Source organism: Onychostoma macrolepis, chromosome 19 (assembly GCF_012432095.1).
Source record: "Onychostoma macrolepis isolate SWU-2019 chromosome 19, ASM1243209v1, whole genome shotgun sequence".
NCBI classification, from domain to species: domain Eukaryota; kingdom Metazoa; phylum Chordata; class Actinopteri; order Cypriniformes; family Cyprinidae; genus Onychostoma; species Onychostoma macrolepis.
This window is the reverse complement of record NC_081173.1, coordinates 26,208,392-26,228,318: the sequence shown is the minus strand read 5'-3', so window position 1 is coordinate 26,228,318 and position 19,927 is coordinate 26,208,392. Positions and strand designations below refer to the sequence as shown.

Sequence of the window (19,927 nt, the reverse complement as noted above, 5' to 3'; positions counted from 1 at the left end):
TTATGTTTTAAAGTTACTTTAACTCATAAAAATAATTTAAACAATTTCAACTTTTTTTGTAAGTTATGCTAGATTCAACTTGATTTTTAAGTCAGTTTAATGTTATTGAAATTCAGGAGACCAATTTAATTCAGTGAACTTAACATTTTAAGTTCTAACTTACTGGCACACTGTAAAAAAATAAATAATTGAGCCAACTTAAATGTTTTCTCGACTTATTTTTGCACTGTAACACCCAACAAGTTAGGTTAACTCACACTGTTTGAGTAAACTTATTGCCTTAAACCATTTAAGCTTATAAAACTAACAATTATGAGTGCTCTGAACTTATTTCAGTTTTCACTAAAATAAGATATACATTGCAATTAAGTGATTAATTGAGTGATAATTGAGCATTAGTGATGAACACTTGCTGTTAACAAACATAATCACTGAAGAAAAAGAAACACAAGAACAATTAACTTTAGTCACAGCCTTAGATGAAATCAACTGAAATAAAATACATTAAATCTCTCAAGATCTGATTAAACAACTCCACAAACAGCATCACCAGCTCCACTTATTAATAACCAGACTGACTTTATTTCTGTCAGACATCTACAAAAGATCTTATTGAGAATTAACTAAGGTTTAGATGTTGATTTATTGTTTCAGTTGAAGTAACCATGTTAGAGATCAGTGTCTGCTTTAGTTGGGCTCTTGACCTTCTGTTTTAGTTTTTTTTCCTCCTCTTTTTCTCTGGCTGTTGTAACCATGTGTTCTTCAAACATATTTATTATAACTGGAAAGCCCAGAGAAAATGATCAGTAGTTGGTTGTTATATGTTTATAATGACAATCATCTGTTAGCGAACTGATCTCATTTGGTGTCTAATCTCTGATTAAATGAACGTTATATTTATTATAGTAAAAGTGATTCTAAGAGCCAGTGGTTCTGTGAGTTAGTTAACAGAAAGGACTTTCCAAACAGTTTGTCCACAAAAGTTTTAATCTATGGCAGCAACTAGACTCACACAGACATCAAGAATCAGCTTGTGAACCTCAACAATGGTGACCATTATAAAAAAAGAAAAAAAAAAGAAAATTCATGCTGCAATGCATGCTGGGTACTAGCATAGTACAAAACTCATCCATGGATCCCAGCATGCATTGCTGCTTGATTGTTTTTTGTTTGTTTTTAAATGGTCACCATTGTTGAGGTTCTAATGATTACTTTTTAACTTGACATGATTAGTTGAAACAACTAATACTGAAAAGTCCAATCAACTTACAGAGAGCAATTCAACGCCAGTCAGGATTTTACAAAGTGAGTTGAAATGACTTGTATTTGTAATTTGTTTATACTTAAAAATTTAAGGCAGCCACAAAACTTAAGTTTTTAAGCTGAAATAGGTGGAAATTTTTTACAGTGTAGGTGTCTCGACGTAACACACTGTTTTTTCTGTTCAGCAGAGGAGGAATGCTGGGATCGTATCGATAAATGAACCAGTCATCGTCCATAAAGCCCATGACGCAAGATTTACAAGAGCATGAAGCTTCAAAGATCGAGTCATCAAAGGAGTATTTTCAAAACAAAAGAAAGATAGACATGACGCTCAAAAGCAGGGTGATGTAGCGAGGCGTCAGTCTATTGAAGATGTTCATTTTTTGCGTGTGTCGTGTTCCTGGTGGACAAAAACAATTTTATTAGAAAGACAGAAAAACGGGTCAGTTTTATGGTTATACTTTATAGTTTCTTATCTTCAAAAGACACAGTTCTATGTTCTGAAGCCACCACCCTGCAAAAATGTCGACATCATGTAGTAGGTTATAACTTGCCACAATTTCTGTCATTTTTGCTTGATTGTATGAGTTCTCAGATTTTAAACTCGATTTTCGATCCACAATTCAATTTAATTCAATTCAAAGCAATAGAAAAAAAAACAATGTAACTTCGACTCCGCTTTAGTTGTAGCCTAAATGTAAAAATGATGTGTCAGTGTATTTGAACTAAGTAAATTATTGTTTTGGTGTGAAAAAGAAAGATTTGACAAATTTTACGTCATGATCTAATAATTAATGCGTCAGAGGGTTCCTTTATCACTTGTTTCAATCCGATTAAACATTGAACACATAAAATAACGTTGAAATAAAAACAAAGAGATTTAAAACAGTGTTTTACCAAAAGAAGAGTTAATTTCAGTAAGGTTTAACACTAAATTCTCAGACCGACTTGCTCAGTTTGTCAGAACTGTTGTTAAATTCGGTCTATTAGTAGCCCATATTACAAATGTTTCAAAAGCCAGACATTTCAGAGGCAAAAACATTAATTTGATTTCACTGTTCGAATTTAATTATTACAAATTAACTACTAATAATCAATTTAATAATTACCCCAGAATATCAAATTTACCCAAATGATAAGAATGTCAGGATAGGTTCCTCATATATCTCCTGCTAAGCCAGTATTTATTGAGACAAGCAAGTAATTGCTTTTACTAGACTTAATTTCTTGACATCTGAATCATCAAAGTATCTGAGTGCCGAAAGCTTCTGCCTCAATGAATAAAGGATTTCATGTTTGTCTCTCAACTAGAGGTACCGGTTTTACCTGTTCATACCTTCGCGGATGATGCCAAAATGCAGTTACCAAAAGGAAGGAAAAAATAATAAAAAATACAAAATATCTCCTACATAAATCCAACCACTGCTGCTGGTTCTTGGTATAAAGCATTTTAAAAATGTAACCCAAAGAGATAATAGAGAAACGGTGCTGACAAGAATTGATTAGGTCTTTGAATCTGATTTTCTAGATGTCTGCATAGTGAGCTCTGTAATGTAGCATGAAACAGCACGGTAAGTGGGGTTATGTAGCTGTCTAACAGCTTCAGCCTTTACAGGTAAGCACAAGGATGGGCATTTAGAACAGTGGTTCCCACCCTTTTTTCATGTACGTATACATATGGTAATCATATGGTATACATATAGCCCCCACGTATACATATGGTAATGTATATATATATATATATATATATATATATATATATATATATATATATATATATATATATGCAATAATAATAATATTATGTTTTGGTCTCCTAGAAATGCATATTTGACATTGAGTTGACAGTAGTAGTTTGAGTTAGTATGCGGATGTAAATTTATGTTCATTATCAAAATCAGTAACATCTGTAAAAAATCGCGACAACCTCCTTTTTAATATGGTGATTTTTTTTTCTGACTGTTTGAGTTTTATTAAAATTAACCATTGTTCTTCCATAGTAGCATACATTTACATAATGATAACCAGAGTTAAAACCACACATATAGCACCTCAATACTGTGGTAAAAATCCAACTATATGGTCTCTAGGTAGCCTATTAATATGTAAAACAGTAGTCTAAATACATTTATTATAATGCACAAACGTAATTCCATTCAATTACTCCTTTAATACACGTCTACATTAATATAATACATTTGATATAAACACCACACATTTCTGCCACAATACCATGGTGCAGTTAATGTTACTACAGTAAATCCCTGGTAAACGATGGCGATTTGTAGAGTGAAAAGCCTTCTGACTGTATCGTTGCACACAGTGTTTTTCTGCTGTTTGTCAGCGCTGTTTTATCTGGGTTTAAACTTGTTTATATCAGTTGACTGATATCGACTGATACTAGTTTATGCCAGTCATTTGTGTTCTTCGCTAAATTCAAGCGCTTCTCACTGGATCTCACAGCGCTGTTTAGTGGTTGCGTGTTCTGCTCTAGTCAGCGCGCTCTGCGCTGCGCCGCAGTTTGAACCGAGCGGATATGGTCCGTGTGGCGCGGTTCAAATGAGTAGCGCTGTTTTGTTCCGCTTTTCCCGCATGAATCGTTATCGTTTTATCGCCCAGCCCTGCCTCAAAGTATATCTGCTCCCGCGCCCCCCAGGTTGGGAACCTCTGATTTAGAACAATGTATATAGACATTAAGCATGCATGTACATTGCCTCATTTCTTAAAGATTTCTTTGGTTCAGAGTTTCAGCAAATGAGTATTTATTTATTTATTTATTTTTTGGTTTCGTAAGGGTCTTCAGTTACTGTATTATTCTTTTGAGATGAAAAAAGTTACATTAGGTTGACTTAGAAATGGTTTAAAGCATCTGGTTTTATGAATAACCTAAAAGGTATTGGTGAAACCGAAAAGTTGTCTTACTACATCAGATAAAATAAAATAGGAGAATACTTTCTTAATAGTAGCCTATTGTATTTATTCTTGTGCGGCAGTGTAAGAATAAACAGTCGAAAAGGGGAAGAAGTGTTTAATCGCTTAAAACAGGCGTAGTCTTCATTGAATTGCGGTCTTTGAGCCTATCACTTGTATTTGTCAATTATTTTAAAACAATGATGATGAGAATCAAAATAGGCCCACTCAGTTTGTCCACACCGTGGATATCAATAATTTTAATGAGAAGCGAGTTGTTTGTACGACAAGTTTAATCTGCTCTAACCAGTTGGTCACCTACGCCCTAGTTACATTCACGGTCATGGTCCACTGACACGCACACGTCGCTAGAATCAAAGCTGAACACTAAATGTGAGTAAATGTTTTCTGTTTGACCCCGTTTACTGTTTATTTCACAGGTGTATGAATTACAGATATTTAGTCCCTCTTATTATGTCTGTTGCTTAAAATGTCCGGGGTTGTAATTAGATGAATTATGTGATACCGCTGTGATAATGAAACCTTAGTTCAGCCTCGACTGAAAAAAAGTATAAATTCATCGTTTGTTTGTTATTTACCTTTATTTCTTTAAAATGATCATTATTAATTATAACATTAATAATATTAGGTTTACAAAGCATTTTGTTATTTATCGGTACGTTTTTCTGGGCATTAAAAATCAAAACCGGTTCTGCTTTCTAAAGAGCAGTATGACACAATCACGTTATAAGGGCTGGACTGGTAATCGGGCATACCGGGCATTTTCCCGGTGGGCCGATGCACTGAAGGGGCTGACAGAATTTTTTATTTATTTTTTGCCAAGGACCATCACCTACGAGCAGCGAGTGACCCATTGGTTTGTCTCCTGTATTGACAGCGTAAACCACCCAATCACAATGCGCTATAGACGGAGCCATGAAGTGTTTTGCTCCGCTTATATAAAGAACGCTTCACCCCAACTTCTTCCTTGTCGGCTTTTCCCAGTAGCCCCTCACTGCAGAACAAAAGATCCAGGGGGCGGGGTTGGATCCACATCCAGGGGGTGGAGATGGGTAGGTTTAGGGGTGGGGATGGGTGGGTTTAGGGATCGGGGGGTGGAGACGGGTAGGTTTAGGTAAATGTAAGGTGGGAGGAGTTGGATCTAGATCCAACCACACACTAAACCCTGGATCTTGTGTTCTACAGTGAGGACCATCTCGCTTTTCCTACGTTTTCACAGCAGCTTTATCAAGAACAGGCTTGTTCTGCGGTGAGTGATGCGGCGTAAAGAGCCAGACAGGAGAAGGAGAGCAGTTGAATCGCTGAAGTGCTTGATCGGGACTCGCAACGGAGGCAGACATGTATCCTGTGCGCGCGCCATTAGTGCAGAATACGCAAACACTTAATAAAACGTAAATTCGTCCACCGCGATTTTTTGGCCAAGTCATGTCAAGTGTGTTCATAGAGGTTTCCATGGGCCAATGCGAATAAATCTAATTTAAATTCGAAAAGACACGATATTGTGAGACCTGACGTTTTTTTATTATCCAAAACAACTATGCAATGATACATATCTACTCTACCAGTCAAAAGTTACTGAACAGTAAGATTTTGAATGTTTTTTTAAAATAATTTTCTTCTGCTCACCAAGCCTGCATTTATTTTATTCAAAATACAGCAAAATCAGTAATATTGTGAATTATTTTTAGTATTTAAAATAACTGCTTTCTATTTGAATATATTTTAAAATGTAATTTATTCCTGTGGTCAAAGATGAATTTTCAGCATCATTACTCCAGTCTTCAGTGTCACATGATCCTTCAGAAATCATTCTAATATGCTGAATTGCTGCTCAAAAAATATTTATTATTATTAATGTATTCTTTGATGAATAGAAAGATCCAAAGATCAGCATTTATCTGAAATAAAAAGAGCTTTTGTAACATTATACAATACACCATTCAAAAGGCCAATTTTTTTTGTCCCAGTCCAGCCCTGCACGTTATAATGGTAGGTTATGTTACTTAATATCCGGGCCAATGAGTTTGTTGAACTGTTGTCGTTTTTGTGTTCCTGCTACAATTTTCTATTGTAACATCAGTAAATCGTAAATAACAAATTTATGTGAATTGAAACAAAATTGAAACAAATCTACCCACTGAATAGACTACATAATGTTTGTTCGTTATGATTTATTTTAGAAATAGGGTATAGTGATACAATGTAAAGCTTTTTGGCAGTAGTATAACATCCGTTGAACATAATTAAAAACAACAATCTAGTTTAAAACACGTGGCAAATCTGAAATGCCTTAAAATTACATTTAAGTAGGCTACTTTAAGTTTGGCAAGTCTTCAAATGTGCTTAAACCGGCTAAACAGCTACGACCGAAACTAACAATAAATGAAATTTTATACCTATTAGATTATGTTTTATTAACGTCTACATCTATCCCAACCCTAAACCTACCCTTACAAAAACAGTAATTATTGTTGTACAATGTAGCAAAAAATAGACTATTGATGTGCACATGCCCAGTAGCAGCAGCTGTATCCCTTTTAGACTTAAAGGGATAGTTCACCCAAAAATGAAAGTTCTGTCATTAATTACTCACCCTCATGTCATTGCAAACCCACCTCCATTCATCGGGGGGATTTTCCTGCATGTAAACAACGCATGTGCGGTGCTGCTGATATAGAACATGCATGAAAAGTCAGTCTCTTCCTCTAACCCTTTATTCCTATAAATAAATGTCTTTATTGTCATTTATTGCTCAGGTTCTTGCAGCTGATCTCATGATAAGGTGCAGAAAGGTGCTGGAGGAATCACCTGGAACCACCTCGACCTCACTCTAAACCGGCCAAACATCAGAGAGTATAAGCCCCTCAGCATTCAAAATGCGCTGGTGTAAATACGTAAAGGTCATCTTGGTTTTGTTAAGCGCCACCATCTTTACTGTGACCATACATAAAGTTCCTTATGGACATTTTAAAGATTTGTTGAACAATAGTGTGGTGGAGCGGCTCTTTCATGAAGAACCCTGTGCCTGTATGGAGCACTGTTTGGCTGCGAGTGACGACGAGTGGTTTGCTGAACATTTCAGAAAAGATGTCCCACCAGCGCTCTCTCTCAATAACAGCGTCCTCCCTAACCACATCTTTAAGTGGTGGCAGGTATAGTGTTTCTCATTTGTTACTTCAGCCCACCTCAATGTACAGTAAGCTGGACTGTAGTGCAATTCAGAATTTAATTGAGAATGCTTTCAAATTATGTCTAAGACATCCTTCTATTACGTCAGTCTTCAGTGTCAAATGATTAATCAGAAATTAATTCTAGAGTGCTGATTCATTTTGGAAGCACCCTGACATCTTCAAAATGGAGGCACACGAGACAAAAAACAAGTTCTGGTCCATTGTATTTACAAGATCAATTGTGTCCATTCAGTTGTGTCAAGGGAATTCTTGCGTGACTTTTGAATTTCTTTGATTTTCACTCCAGTGCATTTTAATCGAAATATGTTAGGTGTGACCAGTTCCATTCATATTCACACTAAATAGAAGTCAGTTCTTTAAATTCTTGACTGTAAAAGGAGAACAAGGAAGAATAATATGTGTATTTATTTCAAATATGAAATATAGATATGTATGTGTACAGTTCATTTCTTTCTGGACAAAAACAAATAAATCTTACTGACCTCAAATTTTGAATGGTATTACATCTTTTAACTAATACTTTAATGTCATTAATGTTAGTTTATATAAAATGTTCATGTTGATTTGTGTTTGATTCTGGTTTCATGCTGATGGTAGAAGTGTACTTTCCTGAGTCACTGATTTGTTTTTAATCTATTCAGTCTCTACAATCGACAAGGAGCAAAGCTAATTACTCCCAAGTGATTAAGGAGCTGTTTTCTGTCATCCCTGGAGAGGAATGGTACAGAGACGCCAGCCCGTCCCGCTGTCGAACCTGTGCTGTGGTGGGGAACTCTGGGAACCTTTTAGGATCATACTATGGTCCTGTTATAGACAACCACGATTTTGTGTTCAGGTAAACTTTTATTTTCATGACTCATTATAATTATCTGACTTTATAACAATCTGACTTTGCTGCAGTTGGAACTGAACTGCTGGTTCATCTGGTCAGAGGAGAACTGGCCCCGACTGAGCCTGTTCTCCCAAGGTTTCTTTCTCCATTCTGTCACCAATGGCGTTTTGGTTCCTTGCTGCTGTTGCCTCTGGCTTGCTTAGTTGGGGACACTTAATTTCCAGCGATATCGTCGACTTGATTGCACAGATACTTTTTAAACTGAACTGAGCTGGATGATGTCATCACTGAATTCAATCAACAATGAAATGCCTTTAACTGAAAATTGAGTGTTTAATCTTGTCATTTTACATTATTGACACTATTTTCCTATTTGATACTGTAAAGTGCTTTGACACAATCTGTAATGTTAAAAATTCTATATAAATAAAGGTGACTTGACTTGACTTATGATAGATACTATAATTTTACAATTCTGATTTCCACAGGATGAATAAGGCACCAGTTCAAGGCTATGAGAAAGATGTGGGATCCAGGACGACCCATCATATCATGTACCCAGAAAGTGCCATCCATCTGGACAACAACACACACCTGGTGCTGTTGCCCTTCAAAACACTAGATATCCAGTGGGTCACCAGTGCTCTAACTGATGGATCTATCAAACGGTGAGAGAACATCATGAAAACAAGGTCACATTTGACCACAAAATGAAATTTTTTTTTTATTCTTATATTATATATTTATAAATATTTTTAATAATGAAAATGAAGCTTATTTTTTACAACCATTTTTATCACAGTTAAACAATTTTTACAGAGTTCAGGATGCATCCTCACAATGCTTCCAGATTTATATATACTTAAATCAGCTACAATGTTTTTCTGTTTACACGTCATTAAGCCATGTGTAAATTGTGAATAATTCACAATTTAAGTTGAGAGGATAACCTGCATAAATCCTAGTTATGAAAGAACCAATATGACAGTGTTTCCTGGTGAGAACCTTATCTGATATTCATATATCTTATGGTGACGTTATATTTCTGTAATAATCTTTTCCATAGTCAGTATTTGCACAACAGTGGAATTCTGCATTTCACACGTGAGAACATCCAACTCACTGCTGCAGTGTCACAAGTTATCTCAACCAATGATTCGTGTTTGTCACATAGCTGCACTGTAAAAAAAATCTGTTAAATTTACGGAAAAATACCGCAGCTGTGGTTGCCAGAATTTTACCGTGAAAAATACGGTAGCTAAATTTTAGGATTTACAGAACTGTTTAAATTTACAGTGAAACACCGTATCTCATTAACTGATACAATGTTAATACACAAACCTTTCAGTTAACTCACTTTATTTGCAGAAACCGACTACGCTTAAATTATCCAACTACCATTTGTTTATAAACTAATATTTCATAATGTTCATGTAATGTGAGCATAAGAGTATTGAGAACTATTTTGTTTAAGTCCATGAAGAAAATCTTACTGATTTATGCAAAGTCATCAATTCAACTCAAATCTCTTGCAAATAACAGCAGCACACATACGTGATCAAAACTAGTAAATATATTCTCATTACATCAGTAACTACACAGTTACTGCCTTTAAATAAAGCAACATGCAGCATAACACGAGTGTCCCTCTCTCCGTCCTTGACTTAAGCACAGGCTCTACTCTCCAGCACAATGGTGACCCACAAAACACAACAGGAAGTTGACTGTTAGGTTTTACAGTATTTTGCTGTTTTTTTGTCTTGATTTTACGGTGAAATACCGGCAGCTGTGGTTGCCAGTAATCTACTGTTTTTTTTTTCAGTTTGCTTCCGTAAATTAAATTTACGGTATATTTCTGTTAAAATTACATTTCACAGTATGTTTTGTCATCTCACACATTTAACCCCTTTAATCCCACAGCAAAATCCTCAGTTTTAAAGAGCACTTCTATGTGTTCACACTACAGAGTGTTGAAGTAACACTGAAGCAGTGATGAATTAATGAGAGAATTAAGTGACTAATTAAATTAGGATTGAGCTTTATTGATGAACACCTGCTGTTAACAAGTAGAATCATTGAAGGAACGAGAAACAAGAGCAGAGAAACAAAACTTACAGCTAAAGCCACGATGAAATCAACTGAAATAAAAACATGAAATCTCTCAAGACGTCAGAAGAGGGTGATTAAACAACTCCACAAACAGCATCTTATTACTAACCACTTTTACTTTATTTCTGTCATATGTGTACAAAAGCTCTTATTGAGATCCTATATATATATATATATACAGATATAAACTACTAATTTACTACACTCGACACCGAAGTCTTTGATTACTTAAAGACAGAATATTTAGCATTGCATTGAAAGACTTACCCTCCACCATCTGTAGGTGTCTCGACGTAACACACTGTTTTTTCTGTTCAGCAGAGGAGGAATGCTGGGATCGTATCGATAAATGAACCAGTCATCGTCCATAAAGCCCATGACGCAAGATTTACAAGAGCATGAAGCTTCAAAGATCGAGTCATCAAAGGAGTCTACAGTATTTTCGATCGGATTTTGGGTGAACAAAAGAAAGATAGACATGACGCTCAAAAGCAGGGTGATGTAGCGAGGCGTCAGTCTATTGAAGATGTTCATTTTTGCGTGTGTCGTGTTCCTGGTGGACAAAAACAATTTTATTAGAAAGACAGAAAACGGGTCAGTTTTATGGTTATACTTTATAGTTTCTTATCTTCAAAAGACACAGTTCTATGTTCTGAAGCCACCACCCTGCAAAAATGTCGACATCATGTAGTAGATATAACTTGCCACAATTTCTGTCATTTTTGCTTGATTGTATGAGTTCTCAGATTTTAAACTCGATTTTCGATCCACAATTCAATTTAATTCAATTCAAAGCAATAGAAAAAAAAAACAACGTAACTTCGACTCCGCTTTAGTTGTAGCCTAAATGTAAAAATGATGTGTCAGTGTATTTGAACTAAGTAAATTATTGTTTTGGTGTGAAAAAGAAAGATTTGACAAATTTTACGTCATGATCTAATAATTAATGCGTCAGAGGGTTCCTTTATCACTTGTTTCAATCCGATTAAACATTGAACACATAAAATAACGTTGAAATAAAACAAAGAGATTTAAAACAGTGTTTTACCAAAAGAAGAGTTAATTTCAGTAAGGTTTAACACTAAATTCTCAGACCGACTTGCTCAGTTTGTCAGAACTGTTGTTAAATTCGGTCTATTAGTAGCCCATATTACAAATGTTTCAAAAGCCAGACATTTCAGAGGCAAAAACATTAATTTGATTTCACTGTTCGAATTTAATTATTACAAATTAACTACTAATAATCAATTTAATAATTACCCCAGAATATCAAACTTACCCAAATGATAAGAATGTCAGGATAGGTTCCTCATATATCTCCTGCTAAGCCAGTATTTATTGAGACAAGCAAGTAATTGCTTTTACTAGACTTAATTTCTTGACATCTGAATCATCAAAGTATCTGAGTGCCGAAAGCTTCTGCCTCAATGAATAAAGGATTTCATGTTTGTCTCTCAACTAGAGGTACCGGTTTTACCTGTTCATACCTTCGCGGATGATGCCAAAATGCAGTTACCAAAAGGAAGGAAAAAATAATAAAAAATACAAAATATCTCCTACATAAATCCAACCACTGCTGCTGGTTCTTGGTATAAAGCATTTTAAAAATGTAACCCAAAGAGATAATAGAGAAACGGTGCTGACAAGAATTGATTAGGTCTTTGAATCTGATTTTCTAGATGTCTGCATAGTGAGCTCTGTAATGTAGCATGAAACAGCACGGTAAGTGGGGGTTATGTAGCTGTCTAACAGCTTCAGCCTTTACAGGTAAGCACAAGGATGGGCATTTAGAACAGTGGTTCCCACCCTTTTTTTCATGTACGTATACATATGGTAATCATATGGTATACATATAGCCCCCTACGTATACATATGGTAATGTGTATATATATATATATATATATATGCAATAATAATAATATTATGTTTTGGTCTCTTAGAAATGCACATTTGACATTGAGTTGACAGTAGTAGTTTGAGTTAGTATGCAGATGTAAATTTATGTTCATTATCAAAATCAGTAACATCTGTTAAAAATCGCAACAACCTCCTTTTTTACATGGTGATTTTTTTTTCTGACTGTTTGAGTTTTATTAAAATTAACCATTGTTCTTCCATAGTAGCATACATTTACATAATGATAACCAGAGTTAAAACCACACATATAGCACCTCAATACTGTGGTAAAAATCCAACTATATGGTCTCTAGGTTGCCTATTAATATGTAAAACAGTAGTCTAAATACATTTATTATAATGCACAAACGCTAGCCTACAGCTTAATCACAAATATACTGTAATTCCATTCAATTACTCCTTTAATACACGTCTACATTAATATAATACATTTGATATAAACACCACACATTTCTGCCACAATACCATGGTGCAGTTAATGTTACTACAGTAAATCCCTGGTAAACGATGGCGATTTGTAGAGTGAAAAGCCTTCTGACTGTATCGTTGCACACAGTGTTTTTCTGCTGTTTGTCAGCGCTGTTTTATCTGGGTTTAAACTTGTTTATATCAGTTGACTGATATCGACTGATACTAGTTTATGCCAGTCATTTGTGTTCTTCGCTAAATTCAAGCGCTTCTCACTGGATCTCACAGCGCTGTTTAGTGGTTGCGTGTTCTGCTCTAGTCAGCGCGCTCTGCGCTGCGCCGCAGTTTGAACCGAGCGGATATGGTCCGTGTGGCGCGGTTCAAATGAGTAGCGCTGTTTTGTTCCGCTTTTCCCGCATGAATCGTTATCGTTTTATCGCCCAGCCCTGCCTCAAAGTATATCTGCTCCCGCGCCCCCCAGGTTGGGAACCTCTGATTTAGAACAATGTATATAGACATTAAGCATGCATGTACATTGCCTCATTTCGTAAAGATTTCTTTGGTTCAGAGTTTCAGCAAATTAGTATTTATTATAATTTTTTTTTAATCATGAAACTTATTATTATTTATTTATTTATTTTTTGGTTTCGTAAGGGTATTCAGTTACTGTATTATTCTTTTGAGATGAAAAAAAGTTACATTAGATTCTTCATATCAGTATATTGACTTAGAAATGGTTTAAAGCATCTGGTTTTATGAATAACCTAAAAGGTCCCTTACAAAAAATAACTGCAGTTTATTGAAGTACAACTGCAGTACAAAGCAGTATAACTGCAGTACAATGAAGTACAACTGGACAATTGCAGTATAATGAAGTATATAACTGCAGTTCATTAAAGTTCAAGAGCAGTAAAACTTAAGTACTATGAAGTGCAACTGTAGATTTGCAGTATAATGAAGTACAGATACAATATAACTGCATTTCAGCGATACGCTGAAATGCAGGTGAAGATATCAGATGCTAAAACGTCTAAATCTGTCTGATTAAATTTATTTAATTGTATTTTTTTTATGAGCATTTTTAAAAATAAAGCTCCTATGATTAGGTTCAGTAATTTCACTTTAATGGCAATGAGGTTCTTTTCATTGCCAATAAAGTCGTATTGTATAGGCCCTGTACTGCAGTTATGCTGTATTGTGCAACATGTAGCAAGTGCTGTGGTTGGCAAGTGTTTTTTTTTTTTTGTATTTTTTGTAATGTAGACTTGTACAAAAATATTTGCCTATGGAATATTTCACCCGCATAGATATATAATAAACCGCACGTTTGATCTTCCTTCGCGCCAAAGGTCGTTGTCCTGACAACGAGTCTCGCGAGCAGAGGATTACTTGTAACAGTAAATCAGCGTCTTTTCCGTAGTGTCTACTGCAGGATGGATATAAAAGTATAAAACACGTTTTGGTTTGACAACATCGTTCATATGTGAACTATCACAATTAAAGCACAAAGACATAACAACATTACACCCCGAGACCTTTCACAAGTGCGACAAAAGAGAAGAAACGCTTTCCGGAAGAAGTTCATCAGGCGAGGAGCGTTGACTTTGTCCAGTCATCAAGTTTAGCGGTGAGTATAATGTCTAATGTCCTCATATCTTTATTTATAATTTTAGAGAGATGTAAAATGACTTATTTAATGACTTATATAAAATGACGGATATCTTATTCAACCCGCTGAGATGAGAAGAAAACGAGAGGAAACGCCGCTTCAGTGCTGATCTGTAGCGCACGCGGTCAGTGCGCGAGGTGCTTGTGATAGAACGACAAACAACTGGTTTAATGCTGTTTTTACTACACTTTTACTATAATAAACACCAACATCTCAATCCAGCCAGTGACAACCCTGTGTATAGATGTATTTAACTCTGCTATGGCTCAGCAATTTGTTATAAGCAGTTCTGTAGAAATTAGTAATGTCATTGTCCAGCTCAGTTCAGTTCTCAATAGCATCAGTACCATTTACAATAATGGAATAAACAAAATTATACTGAATACAGTGTATTTGTTTGTTTGTTTGTTTCTAGGAGAGCATCAACTCCTAATTGACATGAGGAAAAAATCATTGAAAAGTGTTCAGTGTGTACCCTCTTTGCAACAGAGGAAGCATTAGGAAAGAGGAGAAGAGAGAAAGTGAAAAGGCACTCAACAGATGTTGGCGAGACTTTATTTCTGGAAATGCATTAAAGGTCACTCACATTCTAGTTAGCCACAAATGTAACGTGATTTTAGATTTTAGTCTTTAAATGAGATCCGTAACTCCAGCTACTTGTAGGCCTACAGTCCTGTATATTTCACACTAAATTGTGATGCAGCCTGAATCATAATCACACCATGTTCATTTGTTGGCCAGAGGAGAACTGATCCTAAACTAAATATACTCTCTCCCAAGGTTTGTTTCTCCATTCTGTCACCTGACAGAGTTTGGGTTCCTTGCCGCTGTCGTCTTTTGGCGTGCTTATTTGGGGACTAATAATATTCAGCAGTATTATTGATCTGACTCCACTGACACTATTGGATGAGTACTGAACTGAGCTAGATGATGACACCACTGCTATCTAGATGCACTGAAATTATTTTATATTTGATGATTTTTATACAGTTAATCGAAATTAACTGAGTCAACACTGATTTCAACTGAACAATGACGCGTTTTACTGTTTAGAGCTGCTTCACAGCAGATGTGAATTCTGTTTGCATCATTATTTTTCTTTTTATCACTTAAAGCAGCACTGAAACAATCTGTATTGTATAAAGCGCTATATAAATAATGGTGACTTGACTTAAATTGGTTCAAATCTTCAAAAAAAAGTGCATGAAACAGGCAACCTGAATAAACACAAAATACAGTTTATTAATGAAACTTGCCTTTGTTTTATGTTAATTTTCTTAGGAATATCTGACAATATTAGTGCTGATATACTCAAAAATAGAATAAATCAGGATTTTTTCACAGCACTGTACACCAGCATTTATGTGCTGTAGTGTGACATTAATGTGTGGAAATGGACATTTTATCAGTGTGTGATTGCTATTTTCAGGAAATGCACTGGTAACAACTAAAAAGACGACCAAAAATATAATTCAACAGAGGATGATGGCTGTGGTGAAACAAGCACTCAAATAATGGTGAGCAGTAATCTACTTTATTTAATTGATCTTTTATTAACTATTATCTTTATAGTTTATAATACATAATAACTGCTATTGTATTTCAGGAACAAAGACCAGTGGGAGTGCTGGAGAAATCAAGTGTATAAGTCCTCTGTCGTCTCAGCCATGGAAGAGATCTTCAGACATGAAGAGATCGAGGAGTTAAATGAAATCAAAGAGCTAAAAGAAGATCTACAATATTAGTGCCATTTCAGTATGAAAACAGAGAGAGAGCTGAGGCAGTGGAAAGGTAATGAAATCTAGTTATAACAGCAAATATTCTCAATGCTTAACATAAGCTCTCAATTTTTTTTTTTTTTTTTTTGTGGACTCTTTTTCTCTCTGATTGACTGGAAGGTGTGCATTAAAACAATGAATGCAGATAATTACAATCAGTTTCATCGCTATTTTAAATCAATGCGCTGCTTGTACTGTAGCACACACATACAGTCAGAACGCTAAATCTAATGACCTGTAACCAAACAAACTAATGAAAATTTACTTGGTTTTACGCTTCCAGTCAAATTGTACTCCACAAACATTAAAGAGTTAGTTCACCCAAAAATGAAAATTCTGTCATTAATTACTCACCCTCATGTTATTCCAAACCCGTAAGACCTTTGTTCATCTTCAAAACACAAATTAAGATATTTTTGATGAAATCTGAGAACTTTCTGACCCCTCTCTATAGGCAGCAACGCAACTTACACATTTAAGTTCCAGAACAATAGGAAAGACATTGTGAAAGTAATCCATGTGACTCCAGTGGTTTAACCTCAATTTTGTCTTCTGTCGCATGAACACAACTCTCATGCATTGTGATGCTCTTGTGAATGCACATTACAGATCAATATTTTTGTAAATAAGTGGTAAAGTAGTTTTTTTTTTTTTTTTGGATGCAAACACTCGTGTCGCTTGATGAATTACTTTAACGATGTCTTTCCTACCATTCTGGAACTTGAATGTGTAAGTTGCATTGCTGTCTATGCAGGGTCAGAAAGCTCTCGGTTTCTTTATAAATATCTTTGTTTGTGTTCCAAAGAGGCATGAAGGTCTTACGAGTGTGAAACCACACAAGGGTGACTAATTAATGACAGAATTTTCATTTTTGGGTTAGCTATCTCTTTAAAGGAAGCTTTAACTTAACTTTTTAAACTAGCTGTAACAGGTGTGTATTACACAATTTTAATCAACTTCAGTGGAGGCAACCTGTTTCATGTCGAGTGGTTCTTTGCCTCCACCTCATGCATTAAAATCATGTAATGCACACCTAGCCATGGATTAGCCCTTATGTGTGAAGAGAGTTATAGGCTACACAAAGTATTAAATGAAGGGGGCACAATAACTGTGGAACACATATATTCTATATACTGTATTCTAGTAGTATTTAAATTATATACTTGTATATTTGTAAATTGTTTTTTTTCTATTATTTTTTCTTTTTATTATTATTTAATTAATTAATTTAATGTTATAATTTTGAACGAAAAACCAAAATGATAAAGAGGGCAAATAACTTTGGAGTACTTTGGAGTACTTAAACACGATTGTGTCTATGCTTTTTTCCAGAAATGCATGTTATTGTTCAAGGGGTAGTTGAATGGACTATCAATGCAGGAACAGAAAGCTCTGAGATTTCATTATAAAGATCTTCAATTGTGTTCTGAAGATGAATGAAGGACTTGCGGGTTTGGAACGATATGAGGGTGAATTATTGATGACAGAATTTTCATTTTTGGGTGAACCAACCTTTTAACTTCTGTTACCTGGAGTGTTCAAAGACATTGTTAATGCTGACCAATATGTCATAAGAAATTAATTGGGAGTAGAATGAATACGTTACACAAACACTTGGTAACATCACAATTCAGGATTTATTTTAAGCATACTAAATATGCCTGTAGTAGTGAAAAGTGTAACTGAAACTTGAGATTTTCTGAGTTTTTGTTTGTTTGTTTTTCCAGACTACATCCAAAATAGTGTTTCCACATCTGAGATGAAGGCAGTCATAAGAACCAAGCAAAACGATGAGGATAAGCTCTTCAAAAAATGAAACCCGTCAGAATAATGCGGGAAGAAATGTGCATGATTGTGTGATTTGTAAATAAACACTAAATACATTTAGTGTAACTCTCAGCCTGTTATTTTAAGTTTAAAGAAAAGTAAAATCATTTATTGTTGCATTGCTGTTTGAGACATTCACTGTTATTTTGTACCTTAATTTATTATATTGCAGTTGTGTAAAATAAAACTTGTTATTCTGAATATTCCGGTTGCATTTCAGTGTTACTGTACATAATTTGATTAGTATTGCACTTTGGTAGTACTGAATTGTACTTCAGTTGTATTATATATTGCAGTACTACTGCAGATTTATTGTAGTATAATTGTAGTACTACTTCAGCTGTATTGCAGTAATACTGCAGTTCTATTGCAGTTGTTTGTTAGTAATACTGCAGCTCTACTGGATTTGTATTTCAATAGTACTTCAGATGTATTGCAGTAAAACGGCAATAATGCAGTTTTTTCGTGTCCAAAAAACGGCATTTTTCTACATGTAACAAAAACTGCAGTATTACTTTTTTTAAAAACTGCAGTAATTTTTTGTAAGGGGTATTGGTGAAACCGGAAAGTTGTCTTACTACATTAGATAAAATAAAATAGGAGAATACGTTCTTAATAGTAGCCTATTGTATTTATTCTTGTGCGGCAGTGTAAGAATAAACAGTCGAAAAGGGGAAGAAGTGTTTAATCGCTTAAAACAGGCGTAGTCTTCATTAAATTGCGGTCTTTGAGCCTATCACTTGTATTTGTCAATTATTTTAAAACAATGATGATGAGAATCAAAATAGGCCCACTCAGTTTGTCCACACCGTGGATATCAATAATTTTAATGAGAAGCGAGTTGTTTGTACGACAAGTTTAATCTGCTCTAACCAGTTGGTCACCTACGCCCTAGTTACATTCACGGTCATGGTCCACTGACACGCACACGTCGCTAGAATCAAAGCTGAACACTAAATGTGAGTAAATGTTTTCTGTTTGACCCCGTTTACTGTTTATTTCACAGGTGTATGAATTACAGATATTTAGTCCCTCTTATTATGTCTGTTGCTTAAAATGTCCGGGGTTGTAATTAGATGAATTATGTGATACCGCTGTGATAATGAAACCTTAGTTCAGCCTCGACTGAAAAAAGTATAAATTCATCGTTTGTTTGTTATTTACCTTTATTTCTTTAAAATGATCATTATTAATTATAACATTAATAATATTAGGTTTACAAAGCATTTTGTTATTTATCGGTACATTTTTCTGGGCATTAAAAATCAAAACCGGTTCTGCTTTCTAAAGAGCAGTATGACACAATCACGTTATAAGGGCTGGACTGGTAATCGGGCATACCGGGCATTTTCCCGGTGGGCCGATGCACTGAAGGGGCTGACAGAATTTTTATTTTTTTTGCCAAGGACCATCACCCAGGGACTACGAGCAGCCAGTGACCCATTGGTTTGTCTCCTGTATTGACAGCGTAAACCACCCAATCACAATGCGCTATAGACGGAGCCATGAAGTGTTTTGCTCCGCTTATATAAAGAACGCTTCACCCCAACTTCTTCCTTGTCGGCTTTTCCCAGTAGCCCCTCACTGCAGAACAAAAGATCCAGGGGGTGGAGATTGGTAGGTTTATAGGTTTAGGGGTGGAGATATAGGCCTATATATATATATATATATATATATATATATATATATATATATATATATATATACACATACATATACAGATATAAACTACTAATTTACTACACTCGACACCGAAGTCTTTGATTACTTAAAGACAGAATATTTAGTATTGAAAGACTTACCCTCCACTATCTGTACACTGTAAAAAATGATATGATGAAAAAGTCATGACAGCTTATGTTTTAAAGTTACTTTAACTCATAAAAATAATTTAAACAATTTCAACTTTTTTTTGTAAGTTATGCTAGATTCAACTTGATTTTTTAAGTCAGTTTAATGTTATTGAAATTCAGGGAGACCAATTTAATTCAGTGAACTTAAC

The 19,927-nt window shown here is 35.1% G+C and overlaps 2 protein-coding genes and 1 long non-coding RNA gene across 9 annotated transcripts in view; all 3 read left to right on the top strand.

Annotated features, from left to right (window-relative positions):
* The first annotated feature begins 1,566 nt into the window (after window positions 1–1,566).
* LOC131526009 (CMP-N-acetylneuraminate-beta-galactosamide-alpha-2,3-sialyltransferase 2-like) lies at window positions 1,567–10,835 on the top strand. Of its 5 annotated transcripts, XM_058754067.1 has the most exons (6): window positions 4,505–4,566; window positions 5,380–5,443; window positions 6,951–7,346; window positions 8,027–8,220; window positions 8,706–8,885; window positions 10,645–10,835. In XM_058754067.1, exons 3-6 carry the CDS (start codon window positions 7,071–7,073, stop codon window positions 10,673–10,675), a joined length of 681 nt encoding a protein of 226 aa, XP_058610050.1. In that variant the 5' UTR covers window positions 4,505–4,566; window positions 5,380–5,443; window positions 6,951–7,070; the 3' UTR covers window positions 10,676–10,835. The 5 variants fall into 5 exon arrangements, with proteins under 5 accessions (XP_058610049.1, XP_058610047.1, XP_058610051.1 ...); XM_058754066.1 differs by lacking the exons at window positions 4,505–4,566; window positions 5,380–5,443 and adding an exon at window positions 1,567–1,705; XM_058754064.1 differs by lacking the exon at window positions 5,380–5,443 and having other exon boundaries at window positions 4,143–4,566.
* A 1,408-nt stretch (window positions 10,836–12,243) lies between these two features.
* Window positions 12,244–18,139, top strand: LOC131526011 (uncharacterized). The gene is made up of 6 exons (XR_009267351.1): window positions 12,244–14,278; window positions 14,736–14,897; window positions 15,750–15,837; window positions 15,927–16,111; window positions 17,431–17,567; window positions 17,826–18,139. It is a non-coding gene; the product is annotated as an uncharacterized LOC131526011 (long non-coding RNA).
* A 676-nt stretch (window positions 18,140–18,815) lies between these two features.
* Window positions 18,816–19,927, top strand: part of LOC131526007 (CMP-N-acetylneuraminate-beta-galactosamide-alpha-2,3-sialyltransferase 2-like) — a 29,905-nt gene continuing 28,793 nt past the window's right edge. For 2 of the 3 annotated variants that reach the window (XM_058754057.1, XM_058754058.1), the window contains exons 1-2: window positions 18,816–18,884; window positions 19,332–19,542. The gene's annotated coding sequence lies outside the window, so the exon portion shown is untranslated. The remainder of the gene's footprint in view (window positions 18,885–19,331; window positions 19,543–19,927) is intronic. The other variant, XM_058754060.1, reaches the window with a different exon arrangement.

Coding starts and splice junctions, on each gene's coding strand:
- LOC131526009 (XM_058754066.1), top strand. CDS start 7,071: ATGCGCTGGTGTAAATACGTAAAGGTCATCTTGGTTTTGTTAAGCGCC. Junction 7,347..8,026: donor ACATCTTTAAGTGGTGGCAG/GTATAGTGTTTC, acceptor TAATCTATTCAG/TCTCTACAATCGACAAGGAG. Junction 8,886..10,644: donor ACTGATGGATCTATCAAACG/GTGAGAGAACAT, acceptor TTTTCTGTTCAG/CAGAGGAGGAATGCTGGGAT.